The sequence below is a fragment of the Odontesthes bonariensis genome, chromosome 23 (assembly GCF_027942865.1).
Source record: "Odontesthes bonariensis isolate fOdoBon6 chromosome 23, fOdoBon6.hap1, whole genome shotgun sequence".
NCBI classification, from domain to species: Eukaryota; Metazoa; Chordata; class Actinopteri; order Atheriniformes; family Atherinopsidae; genus Odontesthes; species Odontesthes bonariensis.
Window position 1 is genome coordinate 20594252 of NC_134528.1, and position 21215 is coordinate 20615466.

At 41.4% G+C, this 21215-nt stretch overlaps 1 protein-coding gene across 1 annotated transcript in view; it reads left to right on the forward strand.

Moving 5' to 3' along the window:
* The window catches only part of fam20cb (FAM20C golgi associated secretory pathway kinase b), a 56539-nt gene extending 42006 nt beyond the window's left edge, over positions 1-14533 (forward strand). Inside the window, exons 4-11 of the mRNA XM_075457084.1 lie at positions 4077-4169; positions 9033-9148; positions 9737-9917; positions 10108-10217; positions 10463-10544; positions 11199-11258; positions 11443-11593; positions 12490-14533. Coding sequence (XP_075313199.1) covers positions 4077-4169; positions 9033-9148; positions 9737-9917; positions 10108-10217; positions 10463-10544; positions 11199-11258; positions 11443-11593; positions 12490-12606 — 910 coding nt within the window. The 3' untranslated portion in view covers positions 12607-14533. The remainder of the gene's footprint in view (positions 1-4076; positions 4170-9032; positions 9149-9736; positions 9918-10107; positions 10218-10462; positions 10545-11198; positions 11259-11442; positions 11594-12489) is intronic.
* Positions 14534-21215: the final 6682 nt, after the last annotated feature.

Consider the following 21215-nt stretch of genomic DNA (forward strand, 5'->3'; position numbering starts at 1 on the left):
GCTTCTCTTAGCTTAGTGCATACTGTGTATTCAAACATTTATAGACTTTATTATGCGGTCATGCATTTATGTATGTTTTTTCTACGCTGCGTAACAGCGTGACCAAATGGCTGGCTTGATTAAAACGTGCTCAGATACGCCAGAACACAGGTGCTTCTGTTTGAGGATTGAAACATAATGTTACATAAAGCATTACAGCTGCATATTTGTTAGTTCGGAGAACACTGTGAGACGTATACACTGTAGTTTGCCCTTAGCTCTGGCCTGGTTAAGCTGCCCATTTACCCTCACAGCCCTTTTTGTCAGTTTATTCAGTCTTCTTCCAACACTTATTCCTCTCTTCACTCTTTTTTTTTTTTGTTCTCTCCTAGTTAGTGGGGGCACAATGCCATGCTCTAAACAAGTTTATTGACATTTGAATTGGCTGAGGATGGTGGTAATTATTCAGTCTTCCTGCTTCCTGGCTGGTACTCGCTGAGAGGAGAGCAACGGTGCAGGCTCATGTCGAGCTGGTCCACAGGCGGAGAAATTAGTTTTGAATGTAAATTCATGCTTGCGTTTCTCAGGACATCTTCTCATATTATCATTCACAATCTCTTAGAAAAGCAGTGTTTACCTAGCACATATCAGTCACATGGTTTGTGGCACATGAAACAGCTTGCATTCGTATATCCCCCCTATACACAGAGAGCAATGTAGTAGGCATATGTGAAGTATTCTTGTAGGCTTCTTTAGGGCTGAGTGACCATGAATCATTGCACTCGAATGTTTGCTCACCCTTATCCTGCATGAAAATCTCCATGACTACACTTCTGCATGAACTGCAAGGTCATGAAATACTGGCTAGTAAGAACTTATCAAGCACTATCAGACATCTTGTCAGTGAGACTGCATTTTTGCTCCCATTAACACAAATTATCTTTATTTTACTGCATAAGGTCATAGCCAACTTGCGCTGCATATCATTTACTTCATTTCACAATGGATATTTTATCAAATGTTATGTCATATTGCTTTTGTGCTGGGCAAAAATGGGCAACAGCTCAACATGTTAAAAGCAAATATTCTATATATTCTGTCACTTTAAGTTGCATTTTGGTTTGGCAAAATTGGTCCCTTAGATACTGAGGCCACTTACTGACACAACATTATTTACACCAATTGTGGGTTTAAGAGCAGAAGACACTGCTGCAACACTAAAGTTATCCAGAAATGAACTTGCTTGATAGATAAGCTTGCTATGGAGACTATGGGTACTACACAGCAGGGTCGATATCTGATGTAACTAACTCTAACAACTGAGATTGCACGAAGTGGTATCAAAACACTGGTTACTAACTTGGTAAGTCAACCCATGTTTTCCAAGTCTGAGCTGCAAAACAGAAAACACAGGAGCAAAATTAATATGAAAATGAATGGACACAATATTTCAATACATTTGAAAAAAAAAAAAAACCTCAGCTCTGATCCATTTAGCTCTTTGATGTGTGGAAGCTCTTTGACATTCTGCATCAGCTGTGCTTAAATTCCAAATTCATCAGAAGTTTAATTGGGTGCAAAAGTACCTGCCTCTTGGTGCAGGATGAATCATCAACATTTTTTAATAGGTTTTTGCAGGAAATCACAAACTGTAGAATAACGTGTGAAATAGCTCTTTTTTTTCGTTCTTTTTGGCATTGTTAGTATCGATGCTGCTCATACATTGATGCACGACGCAAGACTCCTGAATATTGAATTTGATTTCACGGGGATTTTAAACATGAATTTTACATATTGCACCTTTACACAGGAAGCGCAGCCAGCTGTGTGTTAGCTTTAAGGAGCTCCGGTTTTATCATTGAAAAAGTGACTGCTCTTGTAAATCTGCTGTCTACTTGTGTGAGCTCAATTTTTTACATGATCATATCATATCATAAAAAATGTTTATAGGACTTAAACAATTTTTAGGCTACTTGAACAACCCATTCTGTTGTTTGACCTTCATCTGCATCCTGATCTCTTGATGTAGATAGTGGAAGTGGAATCAATAATAAATCTGTTCTTCTGCAGTAACTGACAGTGTTTTGAGCAAATTCATAAAAGCTTTCTGGGGGTTTTTTTCTTTCAGTTTCTTAGAAAATGTGATGTCTTATAGAGTGCTTTAACATTGTTGGTAGTTAAGTGTGTCCCCTTTGGACACAGCAGGGCTTCTTGGTTCTCCTTTTCCTTTTTATTATCTATTGATTTTGTTTAGCACTTTTCCTTTGAGCTCTTATTCACCGTCATTACCTCCAAATGTTTATCCTTTACTTCATATATTAGTCTTCTGTGATTTATTCACCCTCTGATAGAGTAGCCGCAGAGCTTCGCGTGTTAGTATAAATTATATTATCCTGTTGCTGGGCTTTGCAGCATTGGTGTAAATAGACACTGTTCTCTGCTTTCAAAGTCAGTAACATCTCTTCTCCTTGACGGAACGAGAGCTATGTCCCTGAAACAAAGCTATCCAGAGGAGGAGAGTGATACAATCAACAGACAGCTCTAGGCCTTTAATGGCTGAGCCTCAGTAAAACAAAACTGAGAGTGAGGAAAGGGAAGAGAAAGAATATGTTACTGTGTCATACTTTTGTTCAATTTTGAAGCTCCTCATACAAGTCAACGCCAAAAAAAAAAAAAACGGGGCTAAAGAAAAACTATGCTCCAAGCTATTTAAATCCCAAATTTATCATCAAACTTTTCTGCTTACTTTGCCCAAACTTGGCCACCCATCTGCTTCAGGATGCCTGTCAAATGTTTGCTGAGAGACTGAGGATGCTGAAAGATTGGGGAAAAAAACAGAGGAAGAAGGATAAGAAAAAAAAAAGAGGAAATTGGGGAGTTTTAGTGGATGAGTGAGTTTCTGGGCTGCATGTTGGCTTAGTTAATGACTGGTGCATATGTCAGAGACGCAGCTGTGGAGTTACAATCAGCCAGCCAGCTGAGGAAAAGGAGTGACGGATGGAACAGAGAGAGAGAGAGAAAAAAGAGGGAGATGAAGAGAGATTTGAAGTATTAAGCCCTGGATGCACACACAAGAAATATAAAGAATAAAAGAATAAAAAAAATTGGGATACAGTTCTTTGTGAGGGAGAGCAGTGAAGCAGAGGAGGTGAGAAAGAGGATTTGGAGTGAAATAAACAGAGAGAGAGCGGCACCCAGAAGGAATAGAAAGAGAAAGAGAATTTGCCAAGATAGTTTCCATTCTTCTCATCCTCCCTCAGTGAGCTGAAGTAGAAATGGCAGAGGCTGCAGTCCAAATCATTACACTCAGCTGCCTTCCTGGAAAGTATTTACTGTTGTCAATAAAAGCATAGAGAGAAAGCAGTGGGTAAAAAAAGGAAAAATAGCTAATATATGTAACTGCTCTGTAAGAGGACGTTGATGATGAACGTCCATCATACTGTATATTTTCTTTACCCTTTACATGTCTTTTCACCTCTACTTACTTTGACTTTGCCTGTCCATCCTGCGCAGTCCTGGCCCGTGTTCCATCAGCTCAGGGGCTTTAAGCCTTTAAGAACCTCTTTTCCCTCCAATAAGAGCTTTAAGGAAGAATGTGTGGAAAGCAGTTTTTTGGAGAAGGATCACTACTGCACAGAAATAGGTTCAGAGTACGAAGTAGTAATAAGTCTTGTCCACCTCATTCTGGTGCCCATCAAAACAACTAGAGGAACTCTTATGAGGCTTTTTTTGTGAGGCAAGGGCACCAGTTTATTGTGTCTCGGCCATTTCACACAAATGCTATTCACAGTATTAGGCACACAGGTGTAAAGTTAGAGTGTTTAACCACTGACTTGGCAGCTTTGGAGTGAGACATGGGCTGATTTGTGCATCCTAAAGTTATGTTGACCATTCATTTTGCACACCTGCTCTGGGATTTGCGAATTCCACCATCTGATGTATGAATCATTTTTGTGAAATTTGATCACATCTTCAGCTTAATGTTAAATATTCTGCCCATTGCTAAGTGTCAAACCCTTCCAGGTTGCTGAGGGGCTCTCCGCGAATGTCATACCTCACCTCTTGGATAACCGAACACCTTCTCTGTCCCCCTGCAGGCAGACTCGGGAGCAGGAAACCCCACCAGACTTCTTCTATTTCTCTGACTTTGAGAGACACAACGCTGAGATTGCAGCCTTTCATCTGGACAAGTAGGTGAAATCCACTCTGGCACAACTTTCAGAGGCTTTTGTGTGTGCGCGTTTGGAACATAGCATTCTTACATTGTTCTCTTTGCATTGCCATTTCATACGCAAGGAGTTTCATTGTTGTCAACCGCAAATCTATTTGTCTTTTGATGTCTAGTTTAAAGTTGAAAGTAAAAGTTCTAAAAGTGTTCAAACATCTTTTCAACTACAACAAAGACGTTTTCTGAAATAAACCATCTTATTGTCATAGGGGTTGAAGGGTAGAAGGGCAGATTTGATCTCTGTTGCTCTGTGAGAAGCATCACCCAGGCCTCACAGGCTTAAACAGAGGATTGAGCATTAAAATGTTCACAAATGTTAATGTTATAAGTCCAGAGCCAAAAAACAGTGAAACGGCAATCGGAAACTTTGTTACTGTTTGCGCTTTAAAGATATGACAAGTGTGTAATTCTTGCATCCCACCTCTTCTTTCTATTATGATATACTGCAGTGAAGTGGACTTGTAGGGTGCTTAAAAAAAAACACACTCTTTCAATGAAATCGCTGTGCTCACAATAGACCAACATTAGTGAGGTGCAGGCTGAGATGTTGCCTTTTGTCAGTCCGAAGATTCAGAGACATTTCGTTTAATTTAACTTTATTGTTATCTCACACAAGTGGCGAGACAATTAAGTGGTTTGGCACATAACTATGAATGCACAAAAATGACAACATTTTAAACTACTGTGTATGATTAAAGAAAAAGAAAAAATGATTGGAAAAAAATCAAAGTAAATGCTAATAGAAAACAAAACGCAACCATTTTGCAGTCTGCACTACCTTGTCTGCATCATGGTGAAGGTGCCCATTTGATGGTAATGGGCTGCTCGTTGTTTGTTTGATTCAAGCCAAACTAGCAACTCAATAGTTTTTTATGCAACTTTGTTTCATGGTGATGAAGCTAGGTAACAGAAGGAAAGCCAGCAAACTGCCAGCTACCATTTTAGGCAGTTCAGGAGCAGTTTCCTTTGCAGGAGAGCACAACTCATTTTGATATGGACTCGATTAAGTAACTTGTAACTGCATATAGCACAGTAAAGGAAAGAGGAAAACTAAAAATCTCTCAAAGCAGGAGGAGACGCCAAAGACATTTCATTTATATAGCAGCAAACTATCCAGATTTAGCCCTGTTTCTGCAAACAATTTTAACTCAAATAGCGAAAAAAAACTGGTGTGCTTGAATCTGCCCAAATGTTTCAAACTTTTTTTTTTCACCCGTGAGGGCCAACGTCCTGCAGGCTTTGGTTCCAATGTGATTGCAAATTTGCTTGTCCCTGCGACGGCTCATTAACCACCTGGAAGGATCACAGATTGTAAAGTGAACCTCAAAGCGGGTTACTACTGTGTTGCAAGAATTCTTAAAGATGTGTCGTGATTGATGTTGTCCGTATCTCATGTGAAGTGTTGCTGGTTTATGCATGAATACTCTTCGATAATTGCCCATGTAGAATTTCAGAGGATGAAAAGATTTATAGGTTGTCGTTTACCCGTTTTTCAAGGTTAGAATGCAAAAACAAAATGTCATAGTTTGGGGTCACAGGTCGGCGTTTGGATTAGTTACCGCGCCCGCAGGTGCAGCAATTGTGAATGAGTGTCTACAGCCATACCTATTTCCTACTACGCATGAACATCATACATGTTCTTATTTGTGCATTTGCGTCTCCCTTTCACCAATTTCCAGCCACAAAAGCTTATCTTTTTTTCAGCGAGTGGTGTTTGTGCAGCCTGTGTAGTAAAGGCTGTGAGCTTCATGTGGCCATGAGTCACAGAGAATGAATGCCGCCTTCCCGCAGATAGCATCTGACTGAGCAATGAATGCAGCTCTGCTTAGCTAACCACCACGCTCTCTGACTTTGCTGCCTTTACAAGGCTAACACTTTATGGCCCGCCTGCCTGCCTGCTGGAGAGACTTTAATGAAAAGAGAAATCCTCACGAGGCTCTCTGAGCGACGAGAGCGGGCAGTGGGTTTGGAGTCAGTGTTACTATTATTGTCAGGCTTATGTCACTGTGGCTGTGTGTTATTATGAGCAGAGGGGTTGTGTTGTGGATGCGGGTGTTTCTCTGTCCTGACACGAGATGATACGGGAGGTCACTCACTCTCTCACACACACGCATAGACACAATAGAGGGTAGTGATGATGCTGAATCTGCTTTCCCTTCAGGCACAATGACACAGTTCATCTGTAGTTGCCTTTTGCAGTGGCGTTCTTCACCAATCTGGTACACATCTGGTCTTCCTCTGTACACACACACACACACACACACACACACACATACTTCAGCGTGTGTGTGGGTTAAGAGGAAGAGGAGGAAACCAAAGGCATGAAAGGCCCTGTGCCCATACTAAATATAAGCTAGGCAGGGTTTGCCAAAAGCAGCGCTTTATTTTTTTTTCCTTATTTTGTCTGTTCTAAATTAGAGCCTGTCCAGAGAGCCGCTGCTGCTGGTGGTGCAGAAGCTTGAGGCTGCACTGCCTCCCAGGGGGCCCGCAGACACACAGAGGCTCTTTTGAAGCAGCCGTGTGCACACACACACACACACACACACACAGATGCCCTCTCCCCCTATGGAGGCTACACTTTTTTAAGCATCATTAATTATGTGATTGGATTAAACTGGGCGGAGCTCTTGGTACCGCTGCATTAGGCAGTCAGAAGATGTGAAGACACACAAGGCCTGATATCACCTCCGAATGTTAAACAATTTATCTCACGATTCATGAGAACCACTAGTGTTTTGTACATTTTTCAGATGGGACTATGTGAAAAGTCTGCTGTTGGTCAATGCACAGCTGACAGCATTCATTTTAATCCCGTGTAACACAAGTTTAAGCAGCCACTGTTGGATTTAGCCATTTATCAAAGGGGCAAAAACTGAAGAAAAAGCAAGATCTGTCTGACAGTGAACTTACCTGCCTCACTACTCCTGTCAACAAAATCACAGTCTGTATTCCTGCGTCTCCCTGCCTCAGCCATTAGGTGTTGTCAGTGGTATCAATTTTTAAAGAGCCCGTGCTGATGTTGAAGTTGGGTAATATTAAGGGCAGAGGCTGCACATGAATAAAACAGGCAAGGTACCACGCTATCTCTCACAAAGAGACAGCTACATTTAATCTTTCCCCAAGCCTTTCATGCATACATATCACAGCTGGTGCTAGTTTTCAGTCAAATGATTCAGAGACACAAAATCACAGTGGCCTCACAAAACTGAATCTGAGAGATATACGTTCCTGCAATGTACGGGAAACCTTTATCTCAGAATATAAAGTAGAAGCAGAAAGCAGCGCAGAAGTTTAAAAAAATGTGTGATGTAGAATCACAGCCACATCAAAACCACAGGGAGGTTAACCACCATGTGGTTGGACTCTCTGGTTCTTACCGATGCCACAGTGCCCCCTTCTGGCTGTGACTCTAACTTACACGTGGCCTTACTATGACAGTGAAGTTGTCTGATTCGGGGTTGAGGGTTCTCCCATCCATCCATTTTCTATACCCACTCAATCCAATAATATAGGGTTCCGGGGGGACTGGAGCCTAGAGTCCAATCAACCTGACATGCATGTTTTTGGATGGTGCCCGGAGAGAACCCACACAGAACACGGAGAATGTGCAAACTCCACACAGAAAGGCCCCAGCAGGGATTTGAACCAGGAACCCTCTTGCTGTGAGGTGACAGTGCTACCCACCACATCACCGTGCTGCCCCTATTCAGCTAAAATGGTGGATTTTTAGAGTACATCTATTCTTTAAAAAAATGGTTGCATACATTGTCTCATTTTAAATCGCAAAGTCCACAGCATAAATTCTCTGCATCATAGAAATATACATATCTGGTCTGTGTGGTCAGATTAATACCTAATGAAGGTCAGTGAAAGCTGTATTCTTGAAACAAATTGCAGGAAGTGGGATCTTTAATGGCCTTCATGAGCTGTTAGTTGTAGCCACTCAGTGGGGTTACATGGCACTGAAAGGATCGGATAATTGGCTAAATTACAATAAGATTGAGTTATTAAGTGCATGTAGACACCTTAATCTGACAAGAAATTGGATCGGATCGGATTATCAAATCCTGGCAGGACAGAGGAGCAGCTGCAGTGAGAGGCTCATCTCTCTGCGCTGCAGACAATATTATTATTGTTGTTGTTAATACAATCATTGTAAATATTTAAAAAAAAAATTTGAGCTACTTGACTAATTTGAATTTCCCCCATTGGGGGATGAATAAAGTATTTTTCTATTCTTCTATTTAGATTACTCGCGATCGGATTAAGACCCCGAGATAACTCGGTTGAAAGTCAAATTAAAGGTGTTTGCAGACGGTGAAGCACGTGGTGAATTAGACTTTGCGTTCTGCGCATGCTTGAGATTTTTTCCCGGAGTCGTGAACAGCAAGTCGGAAGAGACGATATTACAATTGTTATCGCCGTCAGAAACAAACAAACAACGCGATGGAGAATGTGCCGTTGTGCATTGCGTTTGTGCAATAAGCAGCTCATCACAAAAAAATATAGAGGGACGTACCTTCATCTTGCTCTTCATTTGCCATTTTCTCGAATGCCTGAGTTTGATTCGATTCATTCACCGCCATATATCCAAGGATAATTACCCTTGCTCAACTCATTCTTATTGTAATTTAGCCAATTATCCTTTCAGTGCCATGTAACCCCACTGACTGTTCAGCAGGCTAAACTACAATGATTGACCTCCCATTGTTCTTTAAACATATGCAGATGAAACAGTGTGAAGGGGTGTGCCTCAGAATTTAAACACCTAATCTATACCCAGAATACTGAACCTGACCCCTCAGTATTTGTCTCTGTCCAACAGGATACTGGACTTTCGTCGTGTTCCCCCTGTTGCTGGCAGGCTGGTCAATATGACAAAGGAGATCCGAGATGTCACCCGAGACAAAAAACTCTGGAGGACCTTCTTTATTTCTCCAGGTACACGGTGAAATCAGACAGAGTTCCTGAAAAACGCGGATAAGATTAGTCTCATTCTGCCGCAGCTGGGGAAGAGATATGCTGGCAAAATAGGTCTTTATTTTTTGGTATCTCTTGACAAAAAGCACAGTCACACATTGGATTTTTGTGCCAATCTCAGAGAGAAAACTCAGCCTAGTCTTTAAACGTGAAACCCTATTTACAGTTTGCTTTTTTTATAATGCGGAGCAAAGCTTGTTGTCTGAGGCACTTGGAAACTCATTTGCATGAGATTACTACTATCAGGGGACTTTACCTTGTGCAAGCACAACATTTAATTAGCAGTGCAACGTCACCTTATATATCATACACGTAGAGAATTCTCCCGTGATTAAAATTACTGGCATCTCAGCAATTATTACAGGTCAGTGAATGTCCCCAGGTAATTTAAATAGTGCGCAATGTGGGCTTTAAATTTATGTGGAGTGGATGACAAGGGTAAAATAAGTGCAACTGCAAGGTGGCATTGTAACTAAAGGAACCTTTTTTCTGTCCTTAACGAATGTGTAACAAAGCATTAACAACATTTGTCCCTTTTCTGACTTTTAGCCAACAATGTGTGTTTCTATGGAGAGTGTTCGTACTACTGTTCCACTGAGCACGCTCTGTGTGGGAAACCAGACCAGATAGAAGGATCCCTAGCTGCCTTCCTCCCAGACCTGGCTCTCGCCAAACGCAAGACCTGGAGGAACCCATGGAGACGCTCCTACCACAAGCGCAAGAAGGCAGAGTAAGAGATCGATCCTGCTCTAACACAGTGCTGCATTCACTGATGTAGGCCCCCGCTGTCACACTCACTGTCAGCTGGCAGTGGCTGGAATTCATGAGCGCCCGAGAAGAAAGAAATACATTGTAGGGTATTCTGCATGATATGAGAGTAGATGGATATATATTCTAATTAAAAGTGCGAAACTTTTCAGATGGGAGGTGGACCCCGACTACTGTGAAGAGGTGAAGCAGACGCCGCCATACGACAGTGGCACACGACTGCTGGACATCATGGACATGACCATTTTCGACTTCCTCATGGGTGAGTTCAGCATGTGTGACATGTTTTCTTCCGCCACTGAATAAGTAGACTGTTTGATGCGCTCTGCTGTGTTTTGCTACAGTTGCTCGTTCCAACAAGCATTGCCATCCGAGACCTCTCGTACATTGGTGTCACCAACATAGTAGTAAATACACACCGTGTGATATAATAACAAGGTTCTTTGTCTTTTATTCTTTTGCCTCTGTCTCTCCCCTTCCTGAACTGTTGGCCCCACTCCCTTACAGGAAACATGGATCGGCACCATTATGAGACTTTTGAAAAGTTTGGGAATGAGACCTTCATCATCCATCTGGACAATGGCAGAGGGTAAGCAGAGAGATCAGCACATTAGTTGGCATTTGTGACCTCATTACATAATCAAGTTCAAACGCAAAATGGGACATTACAGAGAATGAACAACATACACACGACATAAATCAGCCTCACACATTTTTTTTTTTTTAAAGAGTCTGAGCAGCACTGACTCCTGAGGCCACAAACAATTCACTTGCACTGTCCCATCTCATTCTATTCAGTAGTATTGTAATGATATATATTCTCGTTATGGCACCTTGACGCCTCCGTTGGCAGGCTTTTCTGTCATGTGTGCAGTATGCAAAACTGGGTGTAAAACATGCCCTAAACAAAGAAATCTTCAATCCAACTATACATGCACAAACGTCTGTATAAGGGAACGTTTGCTTGTGTATTGATCGGAGTAGCTCTGACTTTAAAATCTGTGCTGTTGTCCATCTGAGGTTTTATTTACCTCCTAAACCTGGTGAGGACCACCCGACTTACATCCTGATATGTGAAACCTTAGAACTCGAAAAAGACTGTGATATCATATTCCACCCCACACACAGACCCTACAAATTATAGCAAATAGCTCCACTAATGAATACTTAATGTGCAGATATAATGAGCATAATGTGCAAAACATCAGCACCAACATGCTTCTGTTTTTTTTTTTTTCCCCAGCTTTGGAAAGCACTCCCATGATGAGCTGTCCATTTTGGTGCCACTGAGTCAGTGTTGCAGGTAAAGCCTTCCTTCTGGTGTCATTGTGTTGGCTGATAGGAGACGTGCGATAGCTAGATTAATGGTTAAGGAGAAAAAAAAAATGTCTAGAAAAGGTCGGCTTTGTCAAACAGATTCACAGATGCAACATACCACGTGAGGCCAAACTGACTTCCCCTTTTCCTTGACCGCTCTCTTATCGCAGGGTAAGGAAATCAACCCACTTGCGTCTGCAGCTGCTGGCCAAGGAGGAATACAAATTATCCACGCTGATGGCAGAATCCCTGGTGAGGGATCGGCTCGCTCCCATCCTCATCCAGCCCCACCTAGACGCCATGGACCGACGACTGCGCCAGGTCTGTGCGTCACACTGAGCGCTTGTCTTGTCTCTTGGTGTTAAGTTTCTAGATTCCTTAAGTTGAATCTGTGGTGGGTTCAAACCTAGAAAGGGCAAAAAAAGAAAAAAAAAACAGAACTTAAAAGACAACCCTTCTCCTACTACTTCTCCCTTCTGCCCTCTTTTACTTAAGCCCCTCCCACCAGACAAGTATGCACTATTAGCATGGTTTTATACGAATTATTGTACTAGTTTAGTTTAGTGGACGACCTACCACTGCAGCACTTTTAGTTTTCTTTTACAAAGTTTGCTTTGGTTAGGTCATCCTTTCCCCACGAATCGTGACATTAATATCTCTAAATACTAACTATTAGTTTGGTAAAACAGTCCTTTTGAAACATGAACTGGTATTAAGAAACTCGAATGACTGATTAATCTGGAAAATAGCTGCATGTTTATTGATAATGAAAACTAAAGCAGCATCCCAGAACGCAATCTTCAGCCAAGTATAACTCCCTTTCTCACAATCTCAAGGAAATTGATGACGATCCAGGTTTTTTTGGATAAACTTGCCGACAAACAAACACTGTGGCTCTCATCTTAGTGGAGTGTGGATAGTGGAGTAATTCAACATTTTTGATTCGACATCAATACTGCTTCTGAGCCAGCTGATGTGCGATCCAAGACTGGATTCTGGACTTCATCCACTACATTGCTCTCTGTTTCTAGATCAAGTGAAGCCGTCTGCTGGCTTCAGATTTACAGCTGAGCCATGACATCCTCATTCTCGTAGAATTAGGTTTCAACCAATAAAAAAAAAAAAGAAAAGAAAACTGCTATACAGTATGACTTTGGAAATAGTTCCTTTGACCTCTAACTCAACAATGTTTGTTTGTTTTTCCTTGCTCTCTCTAGGTGCTAAAGGTCCTGTCTGAATGCATTGAAAAGGAGGGTTACAGCTATGTGGTGGAAGATGACCTCCAGGGAGACCAAGGAACGGACCACGTCGACATTGGCCCAAGACAGAGGTAGCTGTCTGTGGGTGTTGCTGGCTGGAGTGGACTGCCTCCCAGGAAATAAGACACTGGACTGAGCTGATGCAGTCTTTTTTCTTAAACTGAACTAGCGTCCGGTCATGCAGATGAGCTCGGTCTGTGCTGAATTCCTCTGAATGTCCAGGGAAACCCTCCTGCCTGGGGTGAGTTAAGTTGTGCAGAGGTGGAAGGCCTGCTGGATAGGACTGTACTCTGATGAACCTTGCAAGGACTTTTGCTGTGCTGATGCTTCAGCAACAGGTGTTTGACTGGATGGATCTGAATCTGGACGCAGCTGAACCACCACATATCACCTAGACTCCTTAAAATGTACAACCCTGACTGTAGTGTAGGATAGTATCACCACAGGGGACCTAAACATCTTTCGACCCACCGCAGCAACCAAACTGTTAAAGACTTGCAAGAGACAGCTTCTCTGTCTGCTCAAGGACCCTTTTTTGAATTCAGTGAATTCTGGGGGCCTTATAAAGAGTCGCTCCATGCTTCCCCGACTTAATTACCTGAATCTACTTATCGTTAGCAATGCAAGTGTTTTGGGTGAACATTCACGGCGAAATCATCGGAGAAGCTGGAGTTGGATTATTATGATTTTTTTATTGATTTTCTGCTAAACTTTCTTTTGCATTTTAGTGTCTTTTTTAACTTTTTTTTTTTTTTGGCTGAGCTGTTTCAGCACCTTATCATTGGTAATCAAAATGGAGACACTTGATTGGAGTGCAGGTTTACTCCTGGATAATGATTCCCAAAACTGTTGCGTGTCCTTCGAGGGAGTATTTATTGAAATACATATTTATTGTTTGAAATGAGTGCTGATAAGTAACACGACTTCAGTCTTCGGGGAAAGCAAGCAAATCAGTTTACGTCACAATGGTGTAATTCCGTGTTTGTCCACGAGATGGCAACCTGAGCATGTGCAAAAGTGTCAGTCCATTACAACAAATACAACCTGGTAGAGATTGGTTTATATCCACCATAAATCTTTACCTGTGTTTACGACATGTAATCAGTTCCCAGCTGCTGTTTTTATTTCCTTCGGTACAGCAGATATGAGGTCAAATTTATGCTACCAAAAGCCAAATGTGACATTCATACTTTTCTATTATTGTTCCTTTGTAATGTATGTGATGTCCAGATGTTGCTGTTGTGGAGAGATTATTTTTCAGGATGTATATTTCATTCATCACCAACAGCCGATCGCTTATACTGTTGGTGTCAATGACTCAGTCACTGGCTGAAAGTTAATATATACAGTAGGAAAATCTAGTGCCTGTGCAATGATAGAAATACTTGAATGTCTGGTTTCATTAGCGGGAAAGGTACGAGCTATAGATAAGATGCAGAGGTCTTCATACGTGTACGTGCTGACTCCATCTGTTTCATAATGGTTTTATTATCAATTTTGAGTTTCCATAGTCCTGTCAGTGTCAGGGCGTTACAGTGTGCGTGGATGTATGGGTGGATCCATGGAGAACCTTAGATGGTGTCCCTGAAGTGAAAATACTTCTTTCTTTTTTTTAACTTCAACTCATTGTTTCTGTGGATTCATTTTATTTTTCTTTGCATCATGGTAACAGTGCAATAAAACAAAATAAGCATAATATAAAGGTGTGCCTGAGCTCTTCATTAAAACAGATAAGCTACTGTAGGTGCGGGGGCAAGATCTTCAGCTGGGTATTAATGTAGGTGTTAGCCACTCTGATATATGCCCAGTAGAAAACGGAATTCCAAAGGGGAGTGTGTGCAGTTCAGTGCAATCTTAGCATAATGGTTAATGACGTATTTGAAAAAGGCAGAATAAGCAAACAATAAGAAAGTTGCTTTATGCTGATGGTGGGTGGGGCTGTCTGAATGCGGAGAACTTCAACAAAAAAAAAGTATGTTCCTCCATATAAACTTTCTGTTAAAAGGTCTGAGGTGGTATGCTTCTGGAGGTTCCATAATCCAGTATTCCTGAATTTATATGCACATATGCTTAAGCAGGTCATATAGGAGAGATTTCTTGAAGTCACATTTTAGCAAAATCCTACCTTGAAACAGCAGTCCTGTGCTTTGGCTGTACATCAAAGGCAAAGCAACAAACCCAAACCTTTGAGACCTGTAGTGGAAATTTCAAAACAGTGACAATTAAAACAAGGAATCAGTGGAGTCAAATGATGGCATGTTGGGTTCATTATGGGGACACAGTGGATCACATCTCACAATCATTATCCTGCAATGAGGCCTGGGAACACAATAAATTAAATTACAATACTCTCAATACACATCTTCACGGTATCTCGACCTAAAACATGATCTCAGTCCTAATATCAGATAAACCTCTAAAGAGATATCATGCCAAAAAAAGGATAGCTGCTCTCTCCCTTCTTATAGACACCTCCAGTGTTGCATTTCCATTTCGTGCTTTTGTCCAGGTGATTACCCAGATATCTGTAGTCCTCCACCTCTTCTTCAAGGATGGAAATAGAGTTTGACTTCTTCTCCTGGAATCCAAAATCATCTCTTTTGTCTTGTTCACTTTCCGGGTGAGGTGGTCGTTCCCAGACCATGGCACAAAGCAGTTCTCTGTACTCAGCCTCTTGTCCATCACTGATACACCAAGTGACTGCAGTCATCTGAGTATTTCTGGACATGACAGGACTCTAGAGTCGCACTTGAAGTTTGAGGTGTACAGAGTGAAGTAAAACAAAGGGAATCCAGTCCACTGTGGTGCTGCTTAGTTGTTGGAATTGAAAGACATTTTTGTTAGTTCAACTAATAAATAGTTAGTTAATTTATTGATTTAACTGTTCAATGAAAACCTTTGCGTCCCATTTCGGGTTTATTACCCCATTTCGGTTTACTAATACAAATATAACTTCTCCATAAAAGATTTGATGACTATAATTGTGCACAATTGTTCACATTTGTTTTTGTTTAGGCTTAACTTTTAATTGTCATAAGGAAGCTTAGCTCCTTTAGTGTCTGTAGGTGGAGAGAATTGTCTTTGCAGCCATCTGTTGGGGTGGCAGCATCAGAGGTAGGGACTCATAAAAAATGAGCAAACTGATAAAGAAGGCTGGCTCTGGAGCTGAAAATGGAGCGTCTTCAGTGTCCTCTCTGCTGCAACAACGACTGCTGTAGAAAGTCCTTTCTGCCCACTCCAAAAAGATTGAACTTTTTCTTTGGGTACATAATACACTGCTACAATTTAATTTCCCTTTGGAGCACTTTCAAATTAATTTCAGTTCGCACTAAAGTGGGTGGAGGATAACAACCACAATCCATTCAGTGCTATCTTTCTTTCAGCACTTTCAAGTACTGAATTTGCAAAGTAATGCAAACAGGATATTTGCTGTGAAAGCATTTCATTTTTCTACACCAACTGCAAAATACACATTTTCCCTGGATTCCATGCAGGTGCTGAAGGCTGAAAAGATGAAAAATAAGCACAGCATCGCACAGAAACTGTCAAAGACGGTAGTTGTTGTTGTATCTTTTAATTTACTATCCCAAAAGTCACCCAAGCAGGTGGTGGTAATGCCTCTGGTTGCTAACCACCAAAAAAAAAAAAAAAAAAAAACTTAAACAAGAAGAAGAAAATGGCAACCTGGCAACTTTTTCAACAAACTAGTTAAAGTGTAAAGATATCCACTGTTTGCAATGTTAATCAGTTATTTTTTTCATTACAATGCGCCAATTTCATTAGCAACATAACTTATAAAGCAATTATTCATATACATTATTCCAGGTAGGAATACAATTACTGGTATGAAGTCAAAATTACTGGTATGCTTCTTTATTGTGCCTATTTGACCTCAAGCTGCAGCTGGAAGCACTGCAAAGGCTTCCTTCCTTCCTTCTTTTTCATTGCAACCCACAATATCCCATCCATACGTAGTCACGTCCAGAAATTGATCAACATCGACATAGTGGTCAAACTCAAATCTATAAACTGCTGTGACATGACAAATAGGAACCAGTGCACAGTGTGCCAAGCGCAGCTTAAAACAGCATGGCTCCATCTAGAGTTCAGAAACATACCAACAGATACTTCGGAACGACATCTCACTGCATGTGAGATTCATGACAGTATTGTGTCAGTATACTCAGAGAACATTTCCCAAAAAATCTACTCAAAAGTGATGAGGAATGAAAAAAAAAAGTTCTGATCCAAATTCTTTGCATAACCTCAAAGGATGGACAAGTTTTTCAACAGACCATAATTCTGTAGTTGATCATCAGTGCTTCTTTTTGTATTCGTGACACTTTTGTCTTTGTAATAAATCAACTCAGAATGAATACCCAACATGTTTTAGCTGCAAAGCTGAGCCCAAAAGCAAAACCCAGTGTCAGCATATGGGCTGAGTATTCATGGAAACACAGGCGTCTTCTGGAAGTCTTATCTTTAGAACTGTACATAACCCGGTGCAATTTGACAGTGTATAGTGGCGGCAAGGATGGCTGCACAGTACAGTGCAAAGGAAAATGGCCCTCAGCCCCAGATCTGTACATAAGCATGTTTACCATTCTCGATGCTTTGTTGTGTTTTGATAACCTTTCCTCACAGAACAGCCCCCGGAAAAGCTCCTCGGCTGGTTTACATAAATGCATGCACAAACACGCATACTTGGAGAGGCAGACAGAGCAATGGATGGAGGAAGCGGTGTCTGAGACAACCATCTGAGGGACAGAGAGTGACCAGAGGAGAACTAAGGGCTGTAATCGCTGTGGCCGGCCGCAGACGGGACTCCAGAGGAAGCCTCGTCATGGGAGCGAGCCACGAGGGGCTTATCAGATCTCAGTTCATACCAACCTGATACCGTGACCTCTTCTTCTGCTCCGCACAGCTTCCTCTCTGCTTCCCCTGTTTGCAGCTTTGCATGAATTGCTGTGTTTTTTTTTTTGCGGGGGGGGGTTGTGGAGACTGGCAATCTACCTGAATGAGCTCAAACTATTCATGCAAAAACATCAAGAGGGAACATTGTGTTGATGTTAGGCAAATGTGAAAGCTACTACTGGGCATTTTCGTGTGGACTGGTTGGCAGAAAACACACTGAAGTACATACATTTCTGAGCATGTAAAATGTATCTGGGGGGAAAAAAAGGAAAAGCATCCACTTGGTTAATGCAGTGAGTTCATTTTCCAGAAAAAAAAAAGTGGAATCACAGTAATCTTATAAAGGCATGTGATGATTTGATGTCACTCTCAAGCTGCTTTCACATCCAGCAATGTTGTTTCCATTAAGTCAGTTAAGCAAACCCATGGTTTCCTTATATAACTGTCAAAGAGTCAAGGCTTTTTTCCACTTTTTTTACTAATTGTGAAATGAACAGGTTCACTGCACGGTTTTAGTGGTGCAATGTGAACATCTACTGATATCATCTAATATCATCAGCCAGTTTTGTTGAGCTGCTCGTAAAGAGGTCAAAGTGAGTTTTTGGAGGCTTTATTCTCTGCAGTGCACACTGCTCTTGATGTCAGACCACTGGGACACAGAGCTGAAAATGTTGTGCCCTTACAGGTAAATCAGGTCCTTCTTCTGGACTATTTCAAAAGCAGATATACAGTATAGTCTAAACTAAGCTAGAACCAACCTATAAAGCCTACACACCTACAGAAAAAAGGGAGATGGATCAGTAACTAAGAAGGAGCCATTTCCCTGTTACCTGGTCACCCTCAGGGCATATCATCGGACATCAGTTTGCTTTTCATGCGTCGCCTCTTCTTATGAAGCCCTTCAGAAATTCTGGCCCCGTAACCAAAACTGGACACAGGTCGACGTATGTTGTGCACGCACAGATTTTACAGCAGGTCCCATAGGTGACTCCGGCACCAGCCGGGCCACACACAGAGGACCCGGCAGACCTCAGGCTGTTTTTCCCGGCCTCTGCGGCCCCACGGGAGACTTCCAATTGCCCCGTTAAGAGCCCTTGAAAATACACATCCCCCTATTTTATAGACACGGAAACAATTAGTGGCCATTATAGAGCATTATAGATAGCATCTACAAAACTTCCCGTTGTTGACTAAACGTCTGCCAGAGTGGACACGCACACACACCCCAAAGAGTTAAGGGAGAGAAAAAGAAAACAAAGATGCAAAGGATTTTGTTTGTTGATTCAGAGTTAGCTGTTTCAAGTACAGTTAGGCGAGATTAGGCTATAAAAAGAACCAAAATAAAACATGAAGGCAGCCTATGAGCCCATTGGACCACCCAGAATCCTGCTGGATGGAGGTGGGGCAGGGAAGCTTTCCGTCCAGTACACTTGATGTGGGCAGAGATGAGCAACCTACTACAGTGAGACAGCCTAAACTGCACGTTTATTTACCAGTCACAGTGTTGCTCTGTGTCTCTATAGGAAGCTTTGTCAAGTCTGAGACAGTCGAGATAAGTAGTAACAGAGACACGATAAAGAAGCCATTTCATCTGTTTTTTCCCCATCACTGTGAGCAGAGTTTCTTTTTACCTGATCGGCAATAATCAGATCACCTTAATGCTTGAGATCAGTACCTTTTTGCCTTTGGTTCCCGTACTTTTCTTCATCATCATGAAACACATTTGCACAATGTGGCCAATGTGTTTGGGGTAAAGTTTTGTGTGCCCACTCTTTATTCCTTCGCGGGCACACAAGGAGGGAGTAGTTCATTGCTTAAACGGAGGACAGTAAGCTTGCCAGTATCCTTGTAAAACAACCATGATGTGTCAGAGCAATCAAGGTTTAGTGTGTCATCAGTAGTTAACACGATGAATGCGCCACAGAGAAGAAAAAAGACCCGCAATCATTGCTGGTTAATGTACAGTCTGGAATGAAAGAGTATTTAGGGTCAATGGCTTTATTCATCCATTTAATAACCACTTGCTGTTTTGGATCCAAATAACTCTGCTGGGTTTGTATCACCCATATGATCGAGGTGGGTGTGTATGCCCCTTGTGCTGCTGGATCTGTGCAGGGAATCTGGCAGCATGTTAATGGTGTGGAACCAGTCCTTCAGGGTACCTCAACAGCAGCCTCCTTGCTTTCCATGGTTCTCAGTTCAGGGGCCTTAAAACGCAAACTCTGCATATCTATTATGTCTATATGGTTTTAACATATTTGAAAAAAATCCCGTTAAGTGTCTGGAATGGGTCGTAAAGTGTTAGTGGTGAGGAAAACATGGCAAATATTACTCAAAATGTACTCCAAAATACAGTACATCAGAGAGGTAAAGGAAGGTAAGGAAGTCCATGGTGACTGTGTGGGCAACGAGCTCCGCCTTCTCTCATCAGCTGTTCGAGGTAGGGTATTGTAACAACCATAGACTGTTCATAAATGAATGAAATAGCCCTTTGTAAAGTCACCGAGCGGTTTGTGATGTGCTCTTCTGATCCCTAATGAAGCTTCTGTCATGTTGGCCTTTCTGGGGCCAGAAGAGACCATATTTGGACAAGAGGATGGAGCTGGAGAGTGAGCCTTGAAAGCTGATTGGAGAAGACTGCATTTCTTTGAAGACTCAGAGGAAGTAAATCTAGCTTGAAGTTTATTTGTTTCATATGGCTGTATGTCAAACAAAAGCTGCGCTGCACTTGCTGCTTCGATGTCAATTCCACAGCGGATGGCTTCATTTATCATTTAAACAGTCTATTGTAATGACACAAGGTGCAGTCTCTTTGACATTTTTGGGCTGATAAACACAAATGCTCATGGGACCAAATCAGTAACTGCTGGTCAACAAAAGTTGAAACCTTATCATCATTCAACATCAGTAACCCAGGATGTTTTGCACACGTGATGTAATGGTGGCCTCCTTAGAGAGAAATATGTAAATGTTCTAAAATTATAATAATACAAAGAAATTCCATGTGTTTCGAGCAAGGTATCTATCAGGAGAGGGTTATTACAACATATTAAGGCTGATGAGTCTTAGTCAAGGCTCCTTTTAAAAAGACAGGACGGGAAATTAAAACTAAGAGTTTCAGATAAAGACTGAAAAATGCTCCATATCAAAAAAAATTTATATCAATTTTTTTTTTTTTTTACATTAAATCATATAACCCTATTGAAGCACACCCCAAAACAGAGTTATAAACTCATAAAAGAGCATCACAGGGCCTTTTTAACTTAACTTTGTCACTCAGAGTACCTGGTAGATGAGGGTTTTCATGCAGTATTATCTCTCCGAGTAAGATGTAGTCCTGAAAACCACCAGAACAAATGTATACTTTTTCTCTCTTCTCATTCAATATTAAATTACTTTCATGGATTTTTAGTACTGAACTCTATTTTCACCCCATAATGTTTGCAAAATAGGTGGAAAATGTTCTTTGTATTTTTTTTATCTTTTTTTTTTAACTTTAGTTAAAAATGAATAGAGAAAGAGAAAAGGAATGGCTATCACTTCATAGTGAAAGTTTTGAATATTTAAAAAAATAATGCCATAACACATTTGTACTGTTTGCATTACATATCTTAGCAGACGAGAAGAGATGGCTCAGGCAAGCTTACTTCCAAAGATCTTTCAGAAGAAACTGTGATGCCACGGAAGAATTTGCTCTGACAAACGTCAGATCGGGACATTAAAGAGTTAAATGACTGAGGTGCCACATAAAGAGTTGTCTTGGGCTGGGT